Source organism: Leopardus geoffroyi, chromosome B2 (genome assembly GCF_018350155.1).
Source record: "Leopardus geoffroyi isolate Oge1 chromosome B2, O.geoffroyi_Oge1_pat1.0, whole genome shotgun sequence".
Classification (NCBI taxonomy): Eukaryota; Metazoa; Chordata; class Mammalia; order Carnivora; family Felidae; genus Leopardus; species Leopardus geoffroyi.
Window position 1 is genome coordinate 35,869,249 of NC_059332.1, and position 24,021 is coordinate 35,893,269.

The 24,021-nt window shown below is 46.9% G+C and overlaps 1 protein-coding gene and 1 pseudogene across 1 annotated transcript in view; both read right to left on the minus strand.

The window, feature by feature from the left end:
• Positions 1-4,527: 4,527 nt before the first annotated feature.
• On the minus strand, positions 4,528-22,501 carry LOC123608306 (annotated as a pseudogene).
• Positions 15,659-24,021, minus strand: part of LOC123608309 — a 43,823-nt gene continuing 35,460 nt past the window's right edge. Inside the window, exon 2 of the mRNA XM_045498036.1 lies at positions 15,659-16,289. Coding sequence (XP_045353992.1) covers positions 15,707-16,270 — 564 coding nt within the window. The 5' untranslated portion in view covers positions 16,271-16,289 and the 3' untranslated portion in view covers positions 15,659-15,706. The remainder of the gene's footprint in view (positions 16,290-24,021) is intronic.

Genomic DNA, 24,021 nt, shown 5'->3' on the forward strand with positions numbered 1-24,021 from the left:
TCCCAAGCACTCTCCTTGCTCAGCATGGAGTTCCATGCAGGGCTTGATCCCACAAACTGTAAGGTCATGACCTGAGCTGAAACCAGGAGTCAGATGCTTAACGGACTGAGCCACCCAGGTGCCCCAAGACATCTCCTCCCCCACCCCCCCAAGACATCTTATTTATTTATGTTTTATTTTTTTCAACGTTTATTTATTTTGGAGACAGAGAGAGACAGAGCATGAACGGGGGAGGGGCAGAGAGAGAGGGAGACACAGAATCGGAAACAGGCTCCAGGCTCTGAGCCGTCAGCCCAGAGCCCGACACGGGGCTCGAACTTTCGGACCGCGAGATCATGACCTGAGCCAAAGTCGGACGTTTAACTGACTGAGCCACCCAGGCGCCCCCCCAAGACATCTTATTTAATGTATATATTAACTCATTCACATTGAGCTCATGGCCAATAGTCCTGTAACTCACACCTGAGGGAAGCTTATCTAACACATGTGTTTTCTCCATGAGGCATGGTCACTTAGGGACACTAGACAGCACCTCATCACCACCTTTGGGGCAGTTTTAAACAACAATGTCACCAACAAAAAGCACAAAAATGGCAACTCCTAAGCGGCTTGGTTGAGCATCGACTTCGGCTCAGGTCATGGTCCCATGGTTCGTGAGTTCGAGCCCCACATCAGGCTCTGTGCTATCTGTGCAGAGCCTGCTTCAGATCCTCTGTCCCTCTCTCTCTGCCTCTCCTCTGCTCATGTTCTCTCAATCAAAAATAAATAAATATTTTTTTTGAAAAGCACAAAAATGTGAAAAACACGGCACTAAATATATCACAAATACTGATTCATTTTGTTTTGTTTTGCGTTTAAACTTTCTTTCATATATTTTGTTTCTTTGGAGAAACATGAGGTAGGCAAGGGAAATGATATCTCCCCCTTTTTGTTTTGTTTCTTTTCTTTTTCTTTTTAAAATAATTTCTACACCCAACCTGGGGCTCGAACTCGATCCTGAGATCAAGAGTCACATGCTCCCCTGATTGAGCCAGCCTGGCGCCCCAAGGGCAATGGTCGTCTCCCCACTTTATAAATGTTTAGAGTGACAAGGCTTGAGTGTCAGAGATAAGACTAGTGCCAGGATTTTACCCTTCTGTCCCAGGACTTGTCCACCACAAGTGTGTTTTGGTTTCGGTTACCACAAAGTGTCATTATTCAAGCCTACTCAACTGAATTTTGAAATCTTTATATTTCCAGTCATCTAGATACTCAGTGAAGGAAGTCATTTGTTTCTGCAATGATTTATTTATAGCAGCATGGACTCACGGGTATTTATTTTGTGGGTTCCAAAATCCAATACGATTGTTACTTATTTTGTGGCTCAAACCTTGACCCCGCCTTGGCCATTGAGAGTGCTTTCAGGTTGGTTCTCGTGTCCTTTCCAGGAACTCAGGTGCTCCAGGCTCATCTGGTGCTTTCCCTTCCCAGCCCTGGAATCAACCACTTCTCCAAGGAACCTTGGTTTCTTTCCCTGAAGAAAGGCCTTGAAAAAATAAATCTGGGTGCCTGGGTGGCTCAGTCGGTTGAGTGCCCAGCTTTCGATTTTGGCTCAGGTCATGACCCTAGGGTTGTGGGATTGAGCCCTGAGTCGAGTTCCATATTCAGCATGAAGCCTGATAGAGATTCTCCTTCTCTCTCTCTCTCTCTCTCCTCCACTCCTCTCCCCTGCTCATGCTCTCTCTCTCTCAAATAAAAAACAAAATCTTTATGGGGTATCTGGGTGGTGCAGTTGGTTAAGCGTCCGACTCTTGATTTTGTCTCAGGTCATGATCTCAAGGTTTGTGAGATCGAGCCCTGCACCTTGTTCTTCTACTGACAGCATGGAGCCTACTTGGGATGCTCTCTCTCCCTCTCTCTCTGCCTCTCCCTTACTTTCTCTCTCTCTCCCTCAAAATAAATAAGTAAACTTAAAGAAATCTTTAACAGCAAAATCTGGGCCCTAGATGTGCTCAGTTGCTACTGGGGTGTTACTGCTTCTACACCTTGTCAGGGGTCAGAGCTAAGAAATAAATGTATACATACTCATCCATGCATGAGCACAGATCTGTGTTTACTTCTGTATCTATCCGGGATACCGATTAAGGAGCACTTTTTTTTTTTTTTAACGCTTATTTATTTTTGAGAGAGAGACAGAATACAAGCAGGAGAAGGGCAGAGAGAGAGGGAGACACAGAATCCGAAGCAGGCACCAGGCTCTGAGCTGTCAGCACGGAGCCCAAGGCGGGGCTCGAACTCAAGAACTGCGAGATCATGACCCGAGCGAAGTCGGACGCTTAACCCACTGAGCCATGCAGGTGCCACTTAAGGAGATTTTCATGAAGGTCGTTCCTGTCTTTACAGTGTAGTATATAGTAGGTTTACAATAAATATTTTCTGATTTGAATTGCATTAATTAGATAATTAGAGAACAATGTGATGCAGAAAAGTGTTTGAAGATTGAAAGAAAGCAAGATAAAGGAATTTTTGTCGACGGTGACATTGAGGGGGCCCAGGCTTGGGGGTGCCTGGCTGGCTCAGTCTATAGAGCATGTGACTCTGTCAGGGTCATGAGTTCAAGCCCCACATTGGGTGTAGAGCTCACTTAAAAAAAAAAGTCTGAAGGGGCCCAGTCTTGGATTCAGAGATCTGAGTTCTAGGACCAGCATAGCCCCAGGACCTTGAGTCAGTTACCTAACCTCTATGAGTCTAAGTTTCCCCGTCAGTTAGAAGGGGGAGCAAGTGGGCTAAATGATCTTTAAGATTTGTTTTCAGCTTGGGAACACAAAACATCACATTGCTCATTTGCTTAAAACCTCTCGTAAGGACAGGAAGTTTCTCTCTCTCGCTCCCTCTTTTTAATACAATCCATCATAATGAGTGTCATTTACAACATGGCCTGGGGTGTGTGTATAAGCACATGTACACATATGAACACATACCCATGCATATATACATACACACACGTATGTGTATTAGGGATTGGTCTGAGATAACGTACTAGAAATGTTAGCGTGCCTTCAATAAGATAGATGTTAACTTCTCTTTCACATAACTTGACTTCTCGTTCATAATCTGGGGGGATGCTTTTCAGGGCACTGACACACTGAACACATACATAGCTTCTAATTCTGGGCCTAAAGTGACTGCTCCAGTTCCCGCCATCATGTCTGTATCCCAGCCAGCGGGAAAAGGGAAAGACAAAGAAGTCCATTCTTTTTTAGGAGCATGACTCAGAGGTGGCACTCACACTGCACTGGCCAGAACTTACTAACATGGACCCACCTGACTGCAAAAGAGGCTGAAAAATGTAAATTTTTCAAAATGTTTATTTAATTTTGAGAGAGAGAGAGAGAGCAAGAGCGGAGGAGGTGCGGACACAGAGGATCCAAAGTAGGCTCTGTGTTGACAGCAGAGCCCCACGTGGGGCTCGAACTCACAAACCGCGAGATCGTGACCCGAGCCAAAGTTGGACGCTCAACCGACTGAGCCTCCCAGGTGCCCCAAGGCTGGAAAATGTGGCTTTTAGCTCGGCAGCCATGTGCCAACACTTGGGGATCCGATATTAAAACAAAGACGAGAATGGGTTGATGGAAAACTTGTGGCATCTGGGTCAACGTATATGAATGAGATAACAGTTTCACAAAACGGTACTTACTCTCTTTAAACAATTTTTTTAGATGTCCCCTTTATTTATTTTTCTAAGTAGTCTCCACCCCCAACGTGCGGCTCGAACTCACGACCCCCAAGACCAAGAGTTGCGTGCTCTACTGACTGAGTCAGCCAGGCACCCCTAGAAGGCTGCTGACTCTTCACGCAAAGAGTATTGTGTCTGTTTATTCTCGTCGATTCCACTCAATTTTCTTTTCATTTTTAAAAGCACTGGTCTTGACCTACCTACCTGATTTCACATACTCAGATGGGGTACAACCCTCAGCGTGAGCAACGCTTTCCCAGAGCCCAGTGCAAATGCCTTGGCACAGTGCGGTGGTCTCTTCAAGACACGGCTGCCACTCGCTCTGCCACCTCCCTTCTGGCTGTTGCCACGAGCACTGTGGCAGCCCCGCGGAGCTCCCACACCCTCAGACACATCCTCATGTTCCCCACCTCCTTGTCTTTGCACTTGGCTGTTCCCTCCATCTGGGATGCCTTCTGCCCTTCCCTCAATCTTCGCCTACGCCAACCCCGCCCCCCCCCCAGACTATCAGCCTGGCAAACCGTCTTCATTGTTAAAAGCCCAACTCGTATGTCTCCTCCTCTAAGAAGCCTTTTCTTACCTGTAAGTCCCCTGCAGGGCTGGTACCTCCTTTGGTGGTATCTCTGCTTCCCCCCTGCGTAGAAGCCACTTCTTGTCCCGCTTCACAATTCATGTTCTCAGCTGTCAGCTTCCCCTCCTGCCTGTGAGCCCCTCGAGGGCAGGAGGGCAGGTCTCATTCATTCGTCTGCAACCAGTACCCTTCTCAAGGACCAGCACAAAGTCCGGGTCCAATGCACATTTGCCAAACTGACCAGAAGATCTTCCGATCTCTTTTGGAGGAAGGGAAGCCTGACCTGATCCCCTTAGGCTGAGTTCCTTGTGTCTTTGCTTTGCGTAGAACGCCTTCATGGAGCCTCACACGCTGCCTGGATGGGATCAGTTGCAGACACTCTGGAGCCAGGTTGCCTGGGCTCAAATCCCAGCAGTGTACTCTATGCGCTAATCTAGAAGAGAGACTTAACCTTCCCGGGCCTTGGTTTTCTCATCTGTGAGGTGGGGAGAACAACGTGATTTATTTCATAGCATTGCTGTGAGAATCAAACGGGTTCCTTCATTTGGAGCACTGCCTAGGAGACACTCACCTAGCCTTAGTTATTTGGTCCATCCGTGCATTTCTCTCCGCTGGACGTTCGGCACCTGGAGGGAAGCCCTCTATCTCCCTTGGTGCATTCTGTACAGGCTTGCTTAGGGTCGCACTCCTTTTTTTTTTTTTTTTCCCAACGTTTATTTTATTTATTTTTGGGACAGAGAGAGACAGAGCATGAACGGGGGAGGGGCAGAGAGAGAGGGAGACACAGAATCGGAAACAGGCTCCAGGCTCTGAGCCATCAGCCCAGAGCCCGACGCGGGGCTCGAACTCACGGACCGCGAGATCGTGACCTGGCTGAAGTCGGACGCTTAACCGACTGCGCCACCCAGGCGCCCCTAGAGTCGCACTCCTTAAATGTGGACTTTAACTGGCAAATCACCTGGAAGTTCAGACCAGTGTCGTTTCCAGGTCTGGTTAGCCTGTGGGAATTGTAATAAAGGGCAGGTTAATGAATATCTTGCCAAGTATAACCTAACTCAGGGAAAGGTGGCCAGAGGAAACCAAGCCTGCAACATCTACTCACATTTTTTTAGCCATTCAACAAGCGTGGCAGACAAAGGAAAACTTGTGGACTTGTTTATTAAGACTGCCAACAATTTTTTAATGTTTACTTATTTTTGAGAGACAAAGTGTGAGCAGGAAGGGGACAGAGACAGAGGGTGACACAGAATCCGAAGCAGGCTCCAGGCGCTGAGCCGTCTGCACAGAACCCGACGCAGGGCTTGAACCCGCAGACCGTGAAATCATGATCTGAGCCCAAGTCGGATGCTTAACCAACTGAGCCACCCAGACGCCCCTAGACTGCAACAATTCTTTGACCAAGTCTGAACTACCCTGGGGGAGTGAGGGGAAATGTTTTGTTACAAGCGTGGAATTGGCTGGGAAACAGTGGGCAGAGGTAGACAGGTGCTTGTCTGTGTAACAGAGGGGTCTCCCGAGGGGCAGAGCTGGGCCTCCCAAGGATCAGGATCAGCTGCAGGAAACTGGAGACCCCCCACGGGTATTTGAGGCAGGAAGGGATTGAATATAAGGAATCGGTTCCTTCACAATCTTTGGAAGGGTGCAAGAGGTTTCGGGCTGGGCCTCTGGGATGACTCCTGGAATGACAGTGCTGAACCGCCCCACTGGGAGAGCGGTGGCCGTTGCCCCCTCGTTAAAGTGGGAAACAGGGGCCACCCTTGGCACTGTTGAGTTTCAGGAAACACCACAGCTGTAACCCAGGGATCAGGAAGTTACCGCAGATACCAAGGCTACTGACCAAGCCCTGGAAGGTGGCTGCAGAGAGAGAGGGTTTCCACACATTACCCCATTGCCAGGGGCAAATCAATGGTGGCAGGAGCATGGCCTCTGCCTCACTTCTGGTATATTTGAGTACAGTTGACACGGCACGTTTAATTTCAAGGGTACAACGTAGTGATTCGACAAGTTGATACGTTATGCTGTGCTCATCACAACATGGCTGCCGTCTGCCATCATAGATCGCTATCACAATATCGTTGGTTCTAGTCCATGGGCTTTTTGTTCACGTGACTTATCCATTCCATAACTGGAAGCCTGTATCTCCCACTCCCCTTCACCCATTTTGCCTGACCCCACACCCTCTGTCACACTCCTACCTTCTCAAGTTCACACTCCGTGGCCAGTCTCCAGGACTGTAGCTGCAAGGGAGTCTGGAACGTTGGGTGTTAGGTTTCCGCTCTGAGACACAGGGAGGCACGCCAGAGCAGTTGAAAGGAACACAGGACCAGTTGAGCCACCGTATCCTTCAGGGTGTCACCGCTGTGCTCTAGTCACTGGCTTTTTGACTGGTCTTTGCACACACTAAATTTGCTCCCCCTGCTTAAAACTTTGCATTTGCTGTTCCCTCTGCTTGGAACGCCCTTCCCACTGATTGTCCAAGTCCTGTTAAGCATCACTTCTCCAGAGAGACATTCCTTACTCAGAGGCCTCCTAGATGCCCCCCTCCACTGGGTCTTGGACCTGTTCCTGAAACATTCAATCATAAGAGGCTGCAATGCTAGGACTGGCTAAGTCTCACTATCTGGGACGAAGCTCTATCACGTCACCTCATTTCATTTTCTTAGCACCCATCCCTAGCTGAAATCGTCATCATTATTTTTTTTATTTTTAAAGATTTTATTTGTAAATAATCTCTACACACAACGTAGGGCTCGAACTCAAAACCCCGAGATCAAGAATCGCATGTTCATCCGACTGAGCCGGCCGGGCGCCCCTGAAATTATTGCATGTTCACTTGCTTATCCCTTGTCTTCCCTCCTTAGAATGTAAGTTTCATGAGGAGAGGAACTTTATCTGTTTTCTTCTCCCCGAAGCTCCAACATCTCGAACAGAGCCTGATGTGTAGCATAGCATGTGCTTAATAAACATTTGTTGAACGAACCACTGAGAAACAGAGATAACATAGCACTTTGCACTTACCTCCATTACCCAATTTATCATATAATGTTGTAATAACTTCCTCACATGTCCCTCTTCTTTTTGTTTTTAATTTTTTTAATGTTTGTTTATTTTTGAGAGAGAGAGAGAGAGAGAGCGTGAGCAGGGGAAGGGCAGAGAGAGAGGGAGACACAGAATCCGAAGCAGGTTCCAGGCTCCTAGCTGTCGGCACAGAGCCCGACACGGGGCTCAAACTCATAGACCTCGAGATCATGACCTGAGCTGAAGTCGGACGCTCAACCAACTGAGCCACCCAGGCGCCCCATCTTTTTTGTTGTAGTTGTTAATGTTTATTTATTTTTAAGAGAGAGAGACAGAGTGTGAGCAGGGGAGGGGCAGAGAAAGAGAGAGAGAGACAGAGACACAGAGTCCGAAGCAGGCTCCAGGCTCCGAGCTGTCAGCACAGAGCCCACCATGGGGCTCAGAATCACGGACTGTGAGATCATGACCTGGGTCCAAGTCGGACGCTTAACTGACTGAGTCACCCAGGTGCCCCAACATGTCTCTCCTTGATTCACAGCCAGGACTGCGTCTCATTTTTTGTTTTTGCCTCACTTCTCACACAATGCCCCAGCATATAGTTGGCAAACCATGCATTTTGGTGACTGAATAAATGAAATGAAAGAAAGACAGAAAGAAAGAAAGAACCCAGCAATTGCACTACTAGGCATTTATCCAAGGGATACGGGTGTGCTGTTTTGAAGGGACACATGCACCCCCGTGTTTATAGCGGCCCTATCAACAGTAGCCAAAGTATGGAGAGAGCCCAAATGTCCATCGATGGATGAATGGATAAAGAAGATGTGGTATATACATACAATGGAGTATTACTCGGCGATCAAAAAGAATGAAATCTTGCCATTTGCAACTACGTGGATGGAACTGGAGGGTATGATGGCTAAGTGAAATTAGTCCGAGAAAGACAAAAATCATATGACTTCACTCATATGAGGACTTTAAGAGACAAAACAGATGAACATAAGGGAAGGGAAACAAAAATAATATAAAAACAGGGAGGGGGACAAAGCATAAGAGACTCATAAATACAGAGAACAAACTGAGGGTTGCTGGAGGGGTGGTGGGAGGGGGGATGGGCTAAATGGGTAAGGGGCACTAATCTACTGAAATCATTGTTGCACTAGATGCTAACTAATTTGGATGTAAATTTTAAAAAATAAAAAATGAAAGAAAGAAAGAAAGAAAGAAAGAAAGAAAGGAAGGAAGAAAGAAAAGAAAGAGTGTTTAGGAACCATAGGTGTGTTCCAGGATGGCAAAGGCAGGGAAGGAGGGTGGTTAGTTATTTATTTTTTATGGTAGGCCCCATGCCCAATATGTGGCTTGAGCACAGGAACCTGAGATTAAGAGTTGCATGCTCGGGGGCACCTGGGAGGCTTGGGCAAGCGTCCAACTTCGGCTCAGGTAATGATCTCACAATTCGTGAGCTTGAGCCCCGCATCGGGTTTTCTACTCTCAGCACAGAGCCTGCTTCGGCTCCTCTGTCCCCCTCTCTGTCTGCCCCTCCCCTGCTCATGTGCTCTCTCTCAAAAATAAAGAAACATTAAAAAGAAAAGAAGAGTTGCATGCTCTACCGACTGAGCCAGCCAGGCGCCCCGAGAGGGTGGTGACTATACAAGGGTGACACAATGCTGGATAAAATCGCCTCAGTTCATCCAGAAAAGGCAAGCTATCCCTGGGTCAGAGGGTAGAGCAGGTGGGGTTGGGCCGAGTTCAGGGTGGCTGGCGGGAGCTCAGCCTGGGCAGAGGAAGAGGCAAAGAGCTAGGGAAGCTTTGGAGCTGCAAAGGTTACTTTCAGAATTGAGAGGCTTTCTAGTTGCTTGGGCACTTTTTATAATTGCTTTCTCCCGATCCCTCTGAAAAGGATCATCTGTTCCCCTAAAACTCTGAGAAGCAGGACTGCTCAAGTTTCATTCTCTGCATCATTCATAGACTATGTCGTGTCATGCTGTTGGGGCAAGAGAAAAACCAAGTATCCTATTTTTATTTTATTTTAAGATTGTGTTTATTTGTTTAAAGATTTTGTTTTATTTATTCTTTTATTTGAGAGAGAGAGAGAGAGAGAGAGAGAGAGAGGGGCAGAGGGGCAGAGAAAGAGAGAGAATCTTAAGCAGGTTCCATGCTCAACATGGAACCCGACAAGGGGTTTGATCCCAGGACCCTGGGATCATGACCTGAGGCAAAATCAAGAGTCAGATGCTCAACCAACTGAGCCACCCAGGCATCCCTAAAGATTTTATTATGAAGTAATCTCTACACCCAATGTGGGGCTCGAACTCACAAACCTAAGGTCAAGAGTCTCATGCTCCACTGACTGAGCCAACGAGGTGCCCCCAAACATCTTTTAAATAAGATGCCCTCTAGTGTTGCCCCTTTTGGGATGTATTTCTGAAGAGGAAAGGCAGCGTTGGTAGGAGTCAGAAGCAAATTTTAGAAGAGCATAAAGCCTGGGCATTTCTTTGACCTTTTTATATCTTTAACATGTAAGTTATTTTTTTATTATTATTTATCATTATTTTTTAATGTTTATTTATTTTTGAGAGACAGAGAGAGATAGAGCATGGGTCGGGGAGGAGCAGAGAGAGGGAGACACATAATCTGAAGCAGGCTACACGCTCCGAGCTGTCAGCACAGAGCCCGATGCAGGGCTTGAACCCACGAACCGTGAGATCATGCCCTGAGTCGAAGTTGGATGCTTAACCAACTGAGCCACCCAGGAGCCCCAATATGCAAGTTATTTTTGACCACCAGCAAATAATTGTTTGACTCAGCCGTTACATGTTCACAAACATGAAGACCGCACATTACAAATACAGATACATAAATACACACACACAGAAACACAACATACACAAATACACACGAACATTCACATACACAAACACAGATACACAAACACACACAATCACACACACAAACACATACACAGAAGGCATTTGTGAAAACTATTTCCCAGGGAAGAAAATCATAATTCACTTATGAAAATAAGAAAGTAAGCATTTTTGGGGCGCCTGGGTGGCGCAGTCGGTTAAGCGTCCGACTTCAGCCAGGTCACGATCTCGCGGTCCGTGAGTTCGAGCCCCGCGTCGGGCTCCGGGCTGATGGCTCGGAGCCTGGAGCCTGTTTCCGATTCTGTGTCTCCCTCTCTCTCTGCCCCTCCCCCGTTCATGCTCTGTCTCTCTCTGTCCCCAAAATAAATAAACGTTGAAAAAAAAATTAAAAAAAAAACCAAAAACCTTTAAAAAAAAAAAAAGAAAGTAAGCATTTTTTAAAAGTTTCATTTATTTAAGTGATCTCTATATTCTACATGGGGCTTGAACTCACAACCCTGAGAACAAGAATTGCATGGTCTTCCAACTGAGCCAGCCAGGTGCCCCAATTTTTTATTTTTTTATTTTTTTTTCATGTCTATTTATTTTTGAGAAAGAGAGAGAGAGAAAGAGAGACAGAGCATAAGTGGGGGAAGGGCAGAGAGGGAGACACAGGCTCCAAAGCAGGCTCCAGGCTCCGAGCTGTCAGCACAGAGCCCAACGTGGGGCTCGAACTCACGAACCCTGAGATCATGACCTGAGCCGAAGTCGGACTCTCAAATACTGAGCCACCCAGGTGCCCCCAGGTGCCCCAATTTAAGGATTTAAACAAGTTATTTTATTAACAACTGGCGAGGGGATGGAAGAGAAGAGAAAGGAAGCTGAGGCGAGTTTCGCCGAGCCGCTCACCCACGAGAAAGGCTGTCTTGAGAGTCAGGGCCTGGCTCTCAGAGGCCTTCATTAACCTCTTGTCCGGTGGGCAAATGAATTGGAAAAAACAGCAAAGCATCAGACGATACGTAGAGACTGGTTGTCAGGAGAGACCAAAGAAAGGGAAAAAAGAGCTTTGAAGGCTGAGGACAGTAGCAATCAACGTGGGCAGTTCTAGGGGAAAGGAGGCAAACGAAATGGAAACCTAGATCCTGGGGAAAAAAGAAGTCAAACAGATGGAAACGTTGACACATCTCGAAACAGATGGGGAGAAGTGGACGCAGAATGAAGTCTGTAGGACGTGGCTGCTAGGGGAAACTTGGAGTTATAGGTGACAGCAATGAGGTGGGAACGGTGCTCAGAAATATTCAGTGGTTGTGTACTTAAGAGCAAACGCCTTCTGGGAGCAGCCAGCAGAGGCCGTGGGAAAAGGGGAGACCCTCTTCTCTCTGGGGAAGTTCATGTCTGCTTGCTTCCTCCTGACACCATCGTCTCCCACACAGAGTAGCTTCCTTCACCCTGGGGTAGCTCTACTATCCCAGGGTGTCTGCACCTTCTCAGGCTGCCACCTTTCCTTTTCCTCCCCTCCCTTCTCAGGGCTCTCTTCCAGCTGCGGCTTAAATGTCTCCTCCTCCAGGAAGACTTCCCTGATTCTCCAGTCTCCAAGAATTAGGCCTCCTCCGACGGTCCCCCCAGTGCTTCCCTCAGCACCCATCTGATGGATCCAAATGGCCCTGAGTGACTCAGCCCTCCCGAGGCTGTCAGCCTCTTGACATGTGGGCTGTATCTTACTTTCTAGGGTATTCCCCAGTTCCTAGCTCAGGGCCTGCTACAACAGTAGGCACTCCACAAACCTAGTAAAGCAGCGGGGGATGGAAGGCCAGAGATCTTCATGGGGGCGGGGGCCGAGGGGAGATAAGGAGGTGATGGTGACAGCTCTCAGAATATACCCTTCCCAGGGACACCTGCACCGTTCAAAAGGCTTGTTGTAGGCTTGGCGAGGTGAGCTGGAAGACGGGGTGGTGTTTCTAGGATCAGCAGCTGGTGCAAAGGAAAAGAGGGAAGAAGGAGAGGGACAAGGAAGCTGAAATCATATCCCTTGCGAGTATTTCCCACCTGCAACTATCTGCAGACTCCAGAAGGGAGTGAGAGAAGAAAGGAGAAGGACGAGCAGGCTGACGGGCATAAGAATTTGCTCCTCACTGGCCCGCCTGCTATAACCACCAGGGGGGAAGCTGGCAAGAGTTGCTCATTCCATGCTGCTGAGGGTCTGTGTCCACTCATTCACAATGCTTTTTTAGAGTGAGAGAGAGAGTGTGTGTGTGCGCACAAGGGACGGGGTGTGGAGGGAGAGAGGGAGAGAGAGGGAGCATCTTAAGCAGGCTGCATGCCTAGTGCAGAGCCTGATGTGGGGTTCGATCCCACGACCGTGAGATCATGACCTGAGCTGAAATCAAGAGTCGGATGCTTAACCGACTGCGTCCCCCAGGTGTCCCCATTTCACAAATATTTGTGGAGCACATGCTATGCGCCAGGTGTCGTTCTAGGTGTTGGGGAAACAGCGATGAAGAAAATATGGCGCTCATATTTTGGGGGGCAGTGGAGGTAACTATAGTAAGTCAGGTGATGTGCTATGGAAAAAATAAACCAGGGTAAGTGGGTTACAGAGGGAGGGAGTGGGGAGGGGCTGGGTTCCTAGGTCAGTAGGGAAAGCGTCTCTGATGACTTTTGAGCAGACACCCGAAAGAAACAAGAGAGGAAACTATTGGATACCTGCAGTGAGAACATTCCAGACTGAAGGAACAACGGGTGCAAAGGCCCTGAGGCTAGAGCGTGCTGGGTGTGTAGGAGGAACTGCAAGGAGGCCAGTGTGGCTGGAGCAGAGGGAGGGAGGACAATGGTGAGAAAGGAAATCAGAAGGATGACAGGAAGCATTTCCAATGTTTGAAGGTCAGGGAGATGAAGGCCAGTGAGGCAGGTGGTGAATGGAGAGTGATGGTCCTGGTGAGAAAAAGCTGTTTGCAGGTCTGGGAGGTATCAGTTGGTCAAAAGCCATGGAGAGGTCTAGCAAGAGAAGGCTGAGCTCAGGACTGGGCAGTGTGGAGGCCACCTTAACAGGAACAGACTCGGTGGAGTGGAGGGGGTTCTAGAGAGAATGGGAAGCTGGGACGGGGGAAGCGGGAGGCAGACAGACGGCGTTTCCGAGGACTCCTGGGCGCACAGCCTTGTATCTGAGCATCTTAAGCTTTCCTGCACCAGGTAACTCTGAGTTGAGCTGATTCTTGGAACTTGGCTTCCCTCTCCACCTCTTCTGCACACCGTCGCGGGTCTCCCAACCTCCCCACCGCCACCCCAGCTGGGAAGGGGGGATTAGAGCCTGTTGTCAGCCCATGTTTTATTTTTTATTATCTGGTACCAGTCAAGACGTGCTTTGTGAGACTAGGGCGGGGATGCACACTGTTAGTCCTCAGTTATCAGGTTGAGGCTCCCCAAATCCCTCATCATCCACCCTTAGAGGACTGGCTGGGAAGGCGAACAGCGCGAAGCAAAAGCTGATGACTGACTGCCATCTGGTGGACATTTTGGGAACTGGTTTGGATCCAAGTCTGTGACGGGGTAGGGTGGTGGGAAGAATTTAATGAGTTCTCCCAGTAGCACCAGGCATTTATTAAGTGTTTGGTAAAAGTGGGCTACTGTCGTTATACTCCTGGTCTGGAGGAGTGTGGTTAAAATAAATGTGTCCCTTGGGCGCTGGGTGGCTCAGTCGTTCAGCATCTGACTTCAGCTCAGGTCATGATCTCACAGTTTGTGAGTTCGAGTCCCACTTCAGGTAAACAAGAACCCCCTCCTCCGGTAGCCCCCTTCTCTCTCTCTCTCTCTCTCTCTCTCTCTCTGTCCCTTGCTCTCTTTCTCTCTCTGCCCCACCCCCCACTTGTGCCCTCTCATTGTCTCTCAAAAAAAAAAAGTGTCCCTTGATTTCACTTACAACATTTTTCTTAATGTTTATTTATTTATTTTGAGAGAAAGAGATTGCAAGTGAGAGAGGGGCAGAGAGAGGGAGACAGAGAATCCCAAGTAGGCTCAGCATCGTCAGTGCAGAGCCCTACTTGGGGCTTGATCTCAGAACTGTGAAGTCATGACCTGAGCTGAAATCAAAAGTTGGACGCTTAACCAACTGAGCTACCCAGGTACCCCTCACTCCCAACATTTTTTTGAACGAAAAGCAAATGCTCTAAAAGGAGGTCCCTCTTTTTTAATCTCGGTGAAGATAAGACTGCTTCAGGGAACCAAGTAGGACATTGTGTATACGGTCAGATGATCTAGATTCAAATCCGGCTTTAGCCACTGTGTGACCTTGATCACATCCCTTAAGCACCCTGAGTCTCAGTTTCATCAAACTGAGACTCCCATAACATGGGAGTGTCAGCGTTAAAGGTACACCAGGCAGTGAATGTAAAGGGCTCTCAGTAAAAGAGAGTTAATAGTAGTGACATAGCAGCTCTCAACGCTGGGGTGTATTGTAAAACAGTGGTTCTCAGGACACCTGGCTGGCTCAGTTAGAAGAGTGTGGGACTCTTGATCTTGGGGTTTCGGGTTCAAGCCCCATGTTAGCTGTAGAGATTACCCAAAAAGATAAACTTGAAAAAAATATAAAATAAAATAGTGGTTCTCAACGGGGGGCGATTTTGCTCCCCAGGGAACATTTGTCAATGTCTAGAGATATTTTTGGTTGTCACAAGGATAGGGGGGATGCTCCTGGCATCTAATGGGTAGAGGTCACAGATGCTAAACATCCACCAATGCATAGAACAGCCCCTACAGGATAGAATTATTCTGTCCAAAATGTCAATAGTGCTTCAAATGAAAAAATCCTGGAGCTTTTAAAAATGAGGATTCTTAAAAAAAAAAAAAAAAAAATGAGGATTCTTCTTGCCATGTATGGCCCAACATGAGGAATTTCTTTCTGAAAAGTAAGAGAAAAGCAGAGTGATGCATGAAGCTGTAAAGGGATTCTTTCTACGATTATATGCAGGAGCAAAATGAGGGTCCGGATTATTGTGCTCTCCAGTATGGTAGCCAGGTGCCAGCCAAGTGTGGCTATTGAAGTTGAAATTACTTAAAATGGGAAAAAAAATTTTAATTGATCCCTGGGTTGAAATAGCCACGTTCCCAGTGTTTAGTAACTTTGTGACTAGTGGACAGCACAGATATAGAACATTTCCATCGGCACAGAAAGTTCTACAGGATAAGCACTACTCAAAACAAAACAAAACAAAAAAACCAAAAAAAAAAAACTTCAGCAGAACCAGGCATGGGTGAGACAATCTGCAAGAGAAAAATTAGAAACTAGGGACACGCAGGGAGGAGGGGACCATGAGAAGTAACGGCATATACTGAGACGGCTAAGTAAGAACAAAGGCAGAATATAATTAAAGGCTAAAACAAGTCACAGATACACACATGCACAGTAAGTGATCCATGCAAACGTTCCTCCCCCAAGAATACTCTTAGGTGCATAAAACTCAAGGACCCTGAAAAGGTAAGCAGAAGCAACAAAAGGCAAGCAGGGAAAAGGGGAGCTATCGCTGGGGAGCACTGTTTATTTATTTCTCTCCTTCCTGGCACAGTTCAGTTTAACTTGCGGTACAAGGTTCTCAGCCCGACAGGCGGCCACGAATCGACAGTACTCATGGAAGAGTGCCTGTGGCGGCCTATTTTAACTGAAATCTTGGGGTCCTTGTAAAGGACGTAGGTATACTTGGTGACAAAAGGCAGGGAGAAGAAGTGTAGGAGCATACGGGAGATTTGGAAGATCAGATGGAGGTACATCATCTCCTTGAACTCATCTTTGATGATGCTGTTGACGATCACGATCACGGAGACATTGATGAGCTCATACGCGATGATCCACAGGGCATAGCCCAGCAGCCCCACGTAGTTGTTCACGCGGATGCAATAGAGAAGCAACACGCTGAACACGAGGGTGATGGTGGATGAGACGACGATGATGCTCCTCCTGTGGATCATGACCCAAGACACCAGCTCAGATTCTGTGTCCATGTAGATACTGACTTTGTCCTCGTAGCCAAAGTACGTAGTGTGGTTCAGCTCAAAGATGAGGAACTGGAAGGTGTTAAGGAGAGAGAAGATGCCCACCACGAGGGAGAGCGTCTTATTGTTCATTTTATACATGTTTTTATCACAGCACCTGCTGCAGGGGAAAAAAAATGGAGATAAATGATACGGTGGTAGAGCTAACCCTAGACAAATTCCTTGAGCCCCCGGATGTAAATGGGAGGGAGCTAAGAGTAAAATTGGTATATGGATAGGCAATGGGCCAGAGGTCAAGGGACATGGGGGTCTGGCCCCTGCTCTGACGTGACTAGCTATAGGCGACCAAGTCACTGGGAATTGAGGGCGTCGTTGGCCCAGGATACCCCTGGGATAGCTCACAGCTCTGCTGTTTCAGAGGCAGCTATGCTTTAAGGGGGCCAAAAGCACGCTCCTGTCAGTGCCAGGCTTGTGGGAATTAGGAGGCTCCTGTATCTGGAATGATGATGAAGGCAGCTCTGGGCTCTTCTCTGGGATATTTGTTTCTGTGAAGTCAGAAAACTGGCATGGCTCCTTGAATGGGGGCCTGGAATGACCCCTGATTTTTTTTTGCTTTTGTTTGTTTGGTCAGTGCAATTGTTCTATTGTAGTGAAATATACATAACAGAATTTTTACCACTTTAGCCCTTTGCAGGTGTGCAGTTCAATGGCATTAAGTACATTCACATTGTTGTGCGACCATCACCACCATCCCTCTTCAGGTTTTTATATATTCCCCAAGAAAAAGTCTTGTACCTAGAAAATGCTAACTCCCCATTCCCCTACCCCAGCCCCTGCTAACCACCAATCTACTTTCTGTCTCTGTGAATTATGACTACTCCAGGCACCTCATAGAAGTGCAATCATACACTTTTGTGCCCGGTTTATTTCGTTTAGCATATTTTGCTTCTTTTTTTAAATTAATTAATTAATTAATTAATTATTTTTAACATTTTAATTTTTTTTAAATGTTTATCATTGAGAGACAGAGAAACAGAGCATGAGCATGGGAGGGGTGGAGAGAGGGAGAGACACAGAATCTGAAGCAGGCTCCAGGCTCCGAGCTTGGAGTTGTCCGCACAGAGCCTGACGCAGGGCTCAAACTCACGAACCGTTGAGATCGTGGCTTGAGCCGAAGTCGGACTCTTAGCCGACTGAGCCACGCAGGCAACTCTAGCATAATGTTTTTCAAGTTCATCCCAAATAGTCTTGTACCTTATTCCCCACTATCCTCCCAGCTCCGTGTGTCTCCAGAGTTTAGTCCTTGGTACACAAACCTTTTGCTGCACTCCAGGCTCCAGCGGTTTCCCAGGTAGGGTGGGAGAAGCTTTGTGCTGGCTGGTGGAGAACTGCGCTGATCCTTCCCTGCCCCTGCCAAGCAAACCTCCCATTGTCCTTGCCCACAGAACAGCTTCCAGAGGGGTACTCTCTTGCATCATTCAAAAAGAAGGCCCCAAGCCACACAGGTGTCTTCCCTTGGTTTAAGACTGTTTTGCAGATTTCAAGGCTTGTCTTTGTAAATCCCCTTGGTTCTTTGTCCCTGCTGCCCCAGCCGTGGGCTTAGCCTTTAACGTCCCACGGTCACCATAAAAACTGCCTGACTTCCCTTTCTGCCTCTTGTCCTGTTCCTCTGGCCCATTTTAGTCATTCATCATTCACTCGGCAAACACGTACTGAGCATTAACTATGTGCTGGATACTGAACTTGGCACAGGTAAACATTCTAGTGAGGAAGCTAGACAAAAACAAAACAAAATGTGAATAAAATGTTTTTGATGTTTTCAAGGAAAACTTACGATGCGTTGTGATAAATGCCACGGAGGAGGTGGTCCAACGTCCTCAACACGTAGCAAGATCTAATCCAGAATCACTCTGTTGTACACCAGAAATAAATATAACACCCTGTGTTAATTAACTGCAATTAAAATAAACTTAAAAAAAAAAAAAAAGATCTAATCCAGAATGAAAATCAGGGGAGGCTTTCATTCTTCTTTTTTTTTAAAATTTTTTTTGAGAGCACAAGTGGGGGAGGGGCGGAGAGAGAGGGGACAGAGGATCTGAAGCAGGCTCTGTGCTGACAACAAGAAGCCTCATGAGGGACTAAAACCCATGAACCATGGTGACCTGAGCTGACGTCGGAAGCTTAACCGACTGAGCCACCCAGGTGCTCCAGGGGAGGCTTTCTGAAGGAGGCAATCATGGAACTTGTGTCTTAGAGGATATGGCCAATAACTGGATGGAAAAGGGAGGGACTTCACCTCTGGCAAAGTGGACAACATCCAGGTAGGCATGACAGGCAAATGGTTTTATTTGGGAAATAGCAACTCTGATGTGGCTTGAGTAGAGAGGTAGGTTACAGGAGATGGTAGGGTCAGAAAAGGAGAGGACTTACCTGCCACGTCCAAGTTTCTCTGGAAGGCAATGAAGGAGACTCGGAAGGGCCTTAAGGATGTGTGTGTGTGTGTGTGTGTGTGTGTGTCGATCTGATTTGCATTTTAGAAAAACATTTCTTGGGGCGCCTGGGTGGCGCAGTCGGTTAAGCGTCCGACTTCAACCAGGTCACGATCTCGCGGTCCGTGAGTTCGAGCCCCGCATCAGGCTCTGGGCTGATGGCTCAGAGCCTGGAGCCTGTTTCCAATTCTGTGTCTCCCTCTCTCTCTGCCCCTCCCCCATTCATGCTCTGTCTCTCTCTGTCCCAAAAATAAATAAAAAACGTTGAAAAAAAAAAGAAAAAAAAAAAAAGAAAAACATTTCTTGGGGCACCTGGGTGGCTCAGTCAGTTGAGCATCTGACTTTGGCTCAGGTCATGATCTCGTGGTTCATGGGTTTGAGGCCCACATCGTGCTCACTGCTATCAGCCTGTCAGTGCAGAGCCTGCTTCAGATCCTCTGTCCCCCTCTCTCTGCACACACCCTCCCCCTGCTTGCACCTCCCAATAAATAAATAAATATTAAAAAAAAAAGAAAAACCTTTCTTGCTGGTATGCGGACCATGGGTCAGAAAGGAGGCAAGAGTAGAGGCAGGCAGAGAAGTTGACAGATTTAAAGGCAATGGTGAAGCAAGGCAACATGAGGTGTTAGGGGGTTGCATTTAGGGTCTGGGGCTGTGGGAGGAGTCTGGGATTAGCACCGGGGTCAAGGGTGGCCCATTCACTGAGGTGGGAAGCACACTTAGAATGGGGGTGGGAAAGATGAAGAGGAGAACAGCTTGGGAAATGGTGGGTTTGAGCTCCCCTGGGATATCCAAATAGATATGTCTGTTATGAAGTCACCTCCATCAACCTGGAACTCAGAAAGAATCTGAGTGTTTCTGAAATACAGCGTTGCTGGATACAGGATTCTTGGTTAATAGTGTTTAGAAGGGGGTGTATTCTGAATACATTATCACCACCAGTTGGCCTCCATTGTTTCTGCTAAGAAATCAGCTGTTAATCTTGAGATTCCTTATAAGTGTTGAGTCATTTTTCTCTTGTTGTTTTCAAGATTTTCTTCTTGGGGTGCCTGGGTGGCTCAGTCGGTTGAGCATCTGACTTTGGCTCAAGTCATGATCTCATGGTTTGTGAATTCAAGCCCCACATGGGGCTCTCTCCTGTCAGCACAGAGCCTGCTTTGGATCCTGGATCCTCTGTCTTCCTCTCTCTCTGCCCCTCCCCAGCTCATTCTCTCTCTCTCTCAAAAATCAACATTAAAAAAAAAAAAAAAAGATTTTCTTCTTGTCTTTGACTTGAGCATTTACTATGCAGGGTCTATGGATCTCTTCGAATTTATCCTAATTGGAATTCTTTGAGCTTCCCAGATGTGTACATTAGTGTTTTTCAATAAATTTTGGAAGTTTTCAGGCATTATTTCTTCAGATATTTTTTCTGTTCTTTTCCCTCTCTTCTCTCCTTCTATTTAAAAAAAAAAATTTTTTTTAACGTTTATTTATTTTTGAGAGAGAGAGAGACAGAGCATGAACAGGGGAGGGTCAGAGAGAGAGGGAGACACAGAATCTGAAACAGGCTCCAGGCTCTGAGCTGTCAGCACGGAGTCCGACGCGGGGCTCGAACTCATGGACCGTGAGATCATGACCTGAGCCGAAGTCGGACGTTTAACCACCTGAGTCACCCAGGCACCCCTCTTCTCTCCTTCTAATACCCCCACTATGCATACGTTGCTTCTTGTTAGTATGCTTCTCATGTTTCTCTGAGGCTCTGTTTATTTTTCTTCACATTTTTCCTCTCGGTTCTTCAGATCGCATAATCTCTAGCATCTATCTTCAAGCTCATTAATTTTTTTTTCTTCTGCCAGTTAAAATCTGCTGAACCTCTCTAGTGATTTTTTTCACTTCAGTTATTGGACTTGTCAGCTTTAGAATTTCCATTCAGTTCTTTTTTTTTTTGTAACTTATTTCTCTTTTATTCATATTTATTGATATTCTGTGTTTGATGTGACATTGCCATCATATTTTCCTTTACTCCTTTTATCACTGTTTCCTTTAGTTCTTTAAATATATATATGTTTAATGTTTATTTTTGAGAGACAGAGAGAGAGAGAGAGAGAGAGAGAGAGAGAGAGTAAGCAGGGTAGGGGCAGAGAGAGAGGGAGACACAGAATCGGGAGGGAGACACAAATAAATTTGGCTATTGTTGAAAGTGCTGCTGTAAACATTGGGGTATAAGTGCCCTTACGCATCAGCACTCCTGTATCCTTTGGGTAAATTCCTAGCAGTGCTATTGCTGGGTCATAGGGTAGTTCTATTTTTAATTTTTTGAGGAACCTCCACACTGTTTTCCAGAGTGACTGCACCAGTTTGCATTCCCACCAACCGTGCAAGAGGGTTCCCGTTTCTCCACATCCTCGCCAGCATCTGTTGTTTCCTGAGTTGTTAATTTTAGCCACTCTGACCGGTGTGAGGTGGCATCTCAGTGTGGCTTTGATTTGTATTTCCCTGATGATGATTGACCTTGAGCGTAGTTTCACGTGTCTGTTGGCCATCCGGAAGTCTTCTTTGGAAAAGTGTCTATTTATGTCTTCTGCCCATTTCTTCCCTGGATTATTTGTTTCTCAGATATTGAGTTTGGTAAATTATTATTATTATTTTTAATGTTTAACAGTGGCTTTATTAGGTGAACGCTTGAAAGCATTCAACATTAAATTCAATGTACTTCACGTTAAATTTTTTTTTAACGTTTATTTATTTTCGAGACAGAGAGAGGCAGAGCATGAATGGGGGAGGGGCAGAGAGAGAGGGAGACACAGAATCGGAAACGGGCTCCAGGCTCTGAGCTGTCGGCACAGAGCCCGACGCGGGGCTCGAACTCATGGACTGCGAGATCATGACCTGAGCCAAAGTCAGACGCTTAACCGACTGAGCCACCCAGGCGCCCCAATTTACTTCATGTTAATGTTTGCAAATACATTATTAGCAATTCTTAAATATTTCAAATCAACTCGCTTAAGTATAGAAGGCTTGCTCATAGGTCTTCTGAGGTGACAAGACGACTGAAAGAAGCCTTGGACTTGAGTCCAGATCTCTAACCAACAATCACCATGTCATCACTGGTGAACCCATATGAGGGAACTTCAAGACTGAGGGGTGCAGGCCCCTTCCTGATCCTGCCAGAAGCATCATAGTGTGACCCATGGCAAGGGCAGTAATAACCACCAAAATCTCCTGCATTTGCAATGGGTACACAACCAAGATGAACGCAAACACCTCTCAGGATAACTTGTTCAGGTTTTTCTTTACTCGATCTAAATCATGCTGCGGGTCCCCCAACTGGGACACTTCAACTGCGGCTTCCTGCTCAATTTCCTTCCTGGTTCTATGACGCACAAACAGCAGTTTTCCTCTCCATTGGGAAGCCACGTTCTTGCCTTCTGGAATATCGGAGAGCTTGATTTCGATTTGCGACACGGCCAACACGTGAGCAGAAGCACTCATGCTGGAAACAAACTGGGAGACGACATTCTTGACAGCATATGCGACACCTATACTCGTTGTTGCGGTTATCAAATAGGAGAAACCTTTTCTAGCCTCACTGCTCTCTTTTGAAGACTTTGTACCATCTAACACTTCGGTGCTTCGATAGTCAGACAAGTCAGGCACTCTGATGTCTGTGTGGGGATAACGGACAGAAGCAGGGACATTGAGGCCCACGGAGGCGACTCCTGGCACAGGAAGGGCCGCCTCACGTCCGGCACTGGCGGCTCCAGGGTGGCGGGCACCAAAGCCTGCACCAGAGGCCGCAACGTGCTCGCCACCCCGCGGGACGTGGCCCATAGGACGGGCGCGAACAGGCCCGAACGGGCGGCCACCGACAACATGGCGACAGCTGCTCCGAACGCCGAGCCGGTCGGTCACAGGCGAGTTTGGTAAATTCTTTATAGATTTTGGATACTAACCCTTTGTACGATAGATCATTTGCAAATTATTTTCTCTCATTCCATTGGCTGCCTTTTAGTTTTGTTGTTTTTTCTTTTTTAATTTTTTTTTAACGTTTTATTTATTTTTGAGGCAGAGAGAGACAGAGCATGAACGGGGGAGGGTCAGAGAGAGAGGGAGACACAGAATCTGAAGCAGGCTCCAGGCTCTGAGCGGTCAGCACAGAGCCCGACGCGGGGCTCGAACTCACGGACCGTGACATCATGACCTGAGCCAAAGTCAGACGCTTAACTGACTGAGCCACCCAGGCGCCCCTAGTTTTGTTGTTTCTTTGCAGTGCAGAAGTTGTTTATATTGATGAGGTCCCAATAGTTCACTTTTGCTTTTACTTCCCTTGCCTTCAGAGACGTGTTGAGCAAGAAATTGCTGCGGCTGAGGTCAAAGAGGTGGTTGCCTGTTTTCTTCTCTTGGGTTTGGATGGTTTCCTGTCTCACATTTAGGTCTTTCATCCATTTTGAGTTTATTTTTGTGTGCGGTGTAAGACATGGTGGAAAGTGGACATTGTAGACAATATACTGTAGCAACTCTGGGTAATGGGATGCCCCAACCCTCCCCTAGGCTTATTTGCTTGTTTACTTGTTTAGTGACTGGCTGTATTACTTTGGTAAACTATATTCTCCCCTGCACCCCAATATCCCACAGTGTGAAGCTTCTGATATTGTTTGTCAGGGAGGTGCAGTTTAGGGTATGCCCACAGTCACTCTAGGATGACAATGGTTTTGGAAGTGCTGTCTTTCCTCTTTCTCCAACCATACCTTAGTTGTTAAAATTCACTAATCTCTGGCTGATTGCTCTATTGTTTTCAATAATGCCCTAGGGCATAAATTGCTCTACAGACTAATCCAATAAAATTTGGGCTCCTTTGAAGGAATAGTTTCAGAAGTCAGTGTTTGAGGGTGTGTGTGTGGGGCGGGGGGAAAGAAACCGGTGTTTGATATTTTTTCTGACCCTAGGAGGGTTTCTCTTAGTTCTTTCTTTCTTTCTTTTTTTTCTAATTGGGTTGCTTGTTTTATTTTTTAAAGTTTATTCATTTGAGAGAGAGAGAGAGAGAGCGTGCTCTCTCTCTCTGTCTCTCTCTCTCTCTCTCTCTTTCACACACACACACACACACACACACACACACACACATGCGTGCATGGTGAAGGGGGAGGGGCAGAGAGAGTCCTAAGCAGGCTCCAGCTGTCAGCACAGAGCCGGAGCCCACTGCAGGGCTTATCTCATGAACTGAGATAACGACCTGAGCTGAAATCAAACATCGGACGTTTAACCAACTGACCCACCCAGGTGTCCCCTCCTAGTTATTTCTTTCTCCGGTTCTGTCCTGAAAACTAGCTGGCCTAAAGTTTAGCCTCTATCTTCATTGGAGCTACACATCTCCTATCAATTGCCTTTTGCCACAACCTTCACTGTTTTTTTGTTTTATTGTTT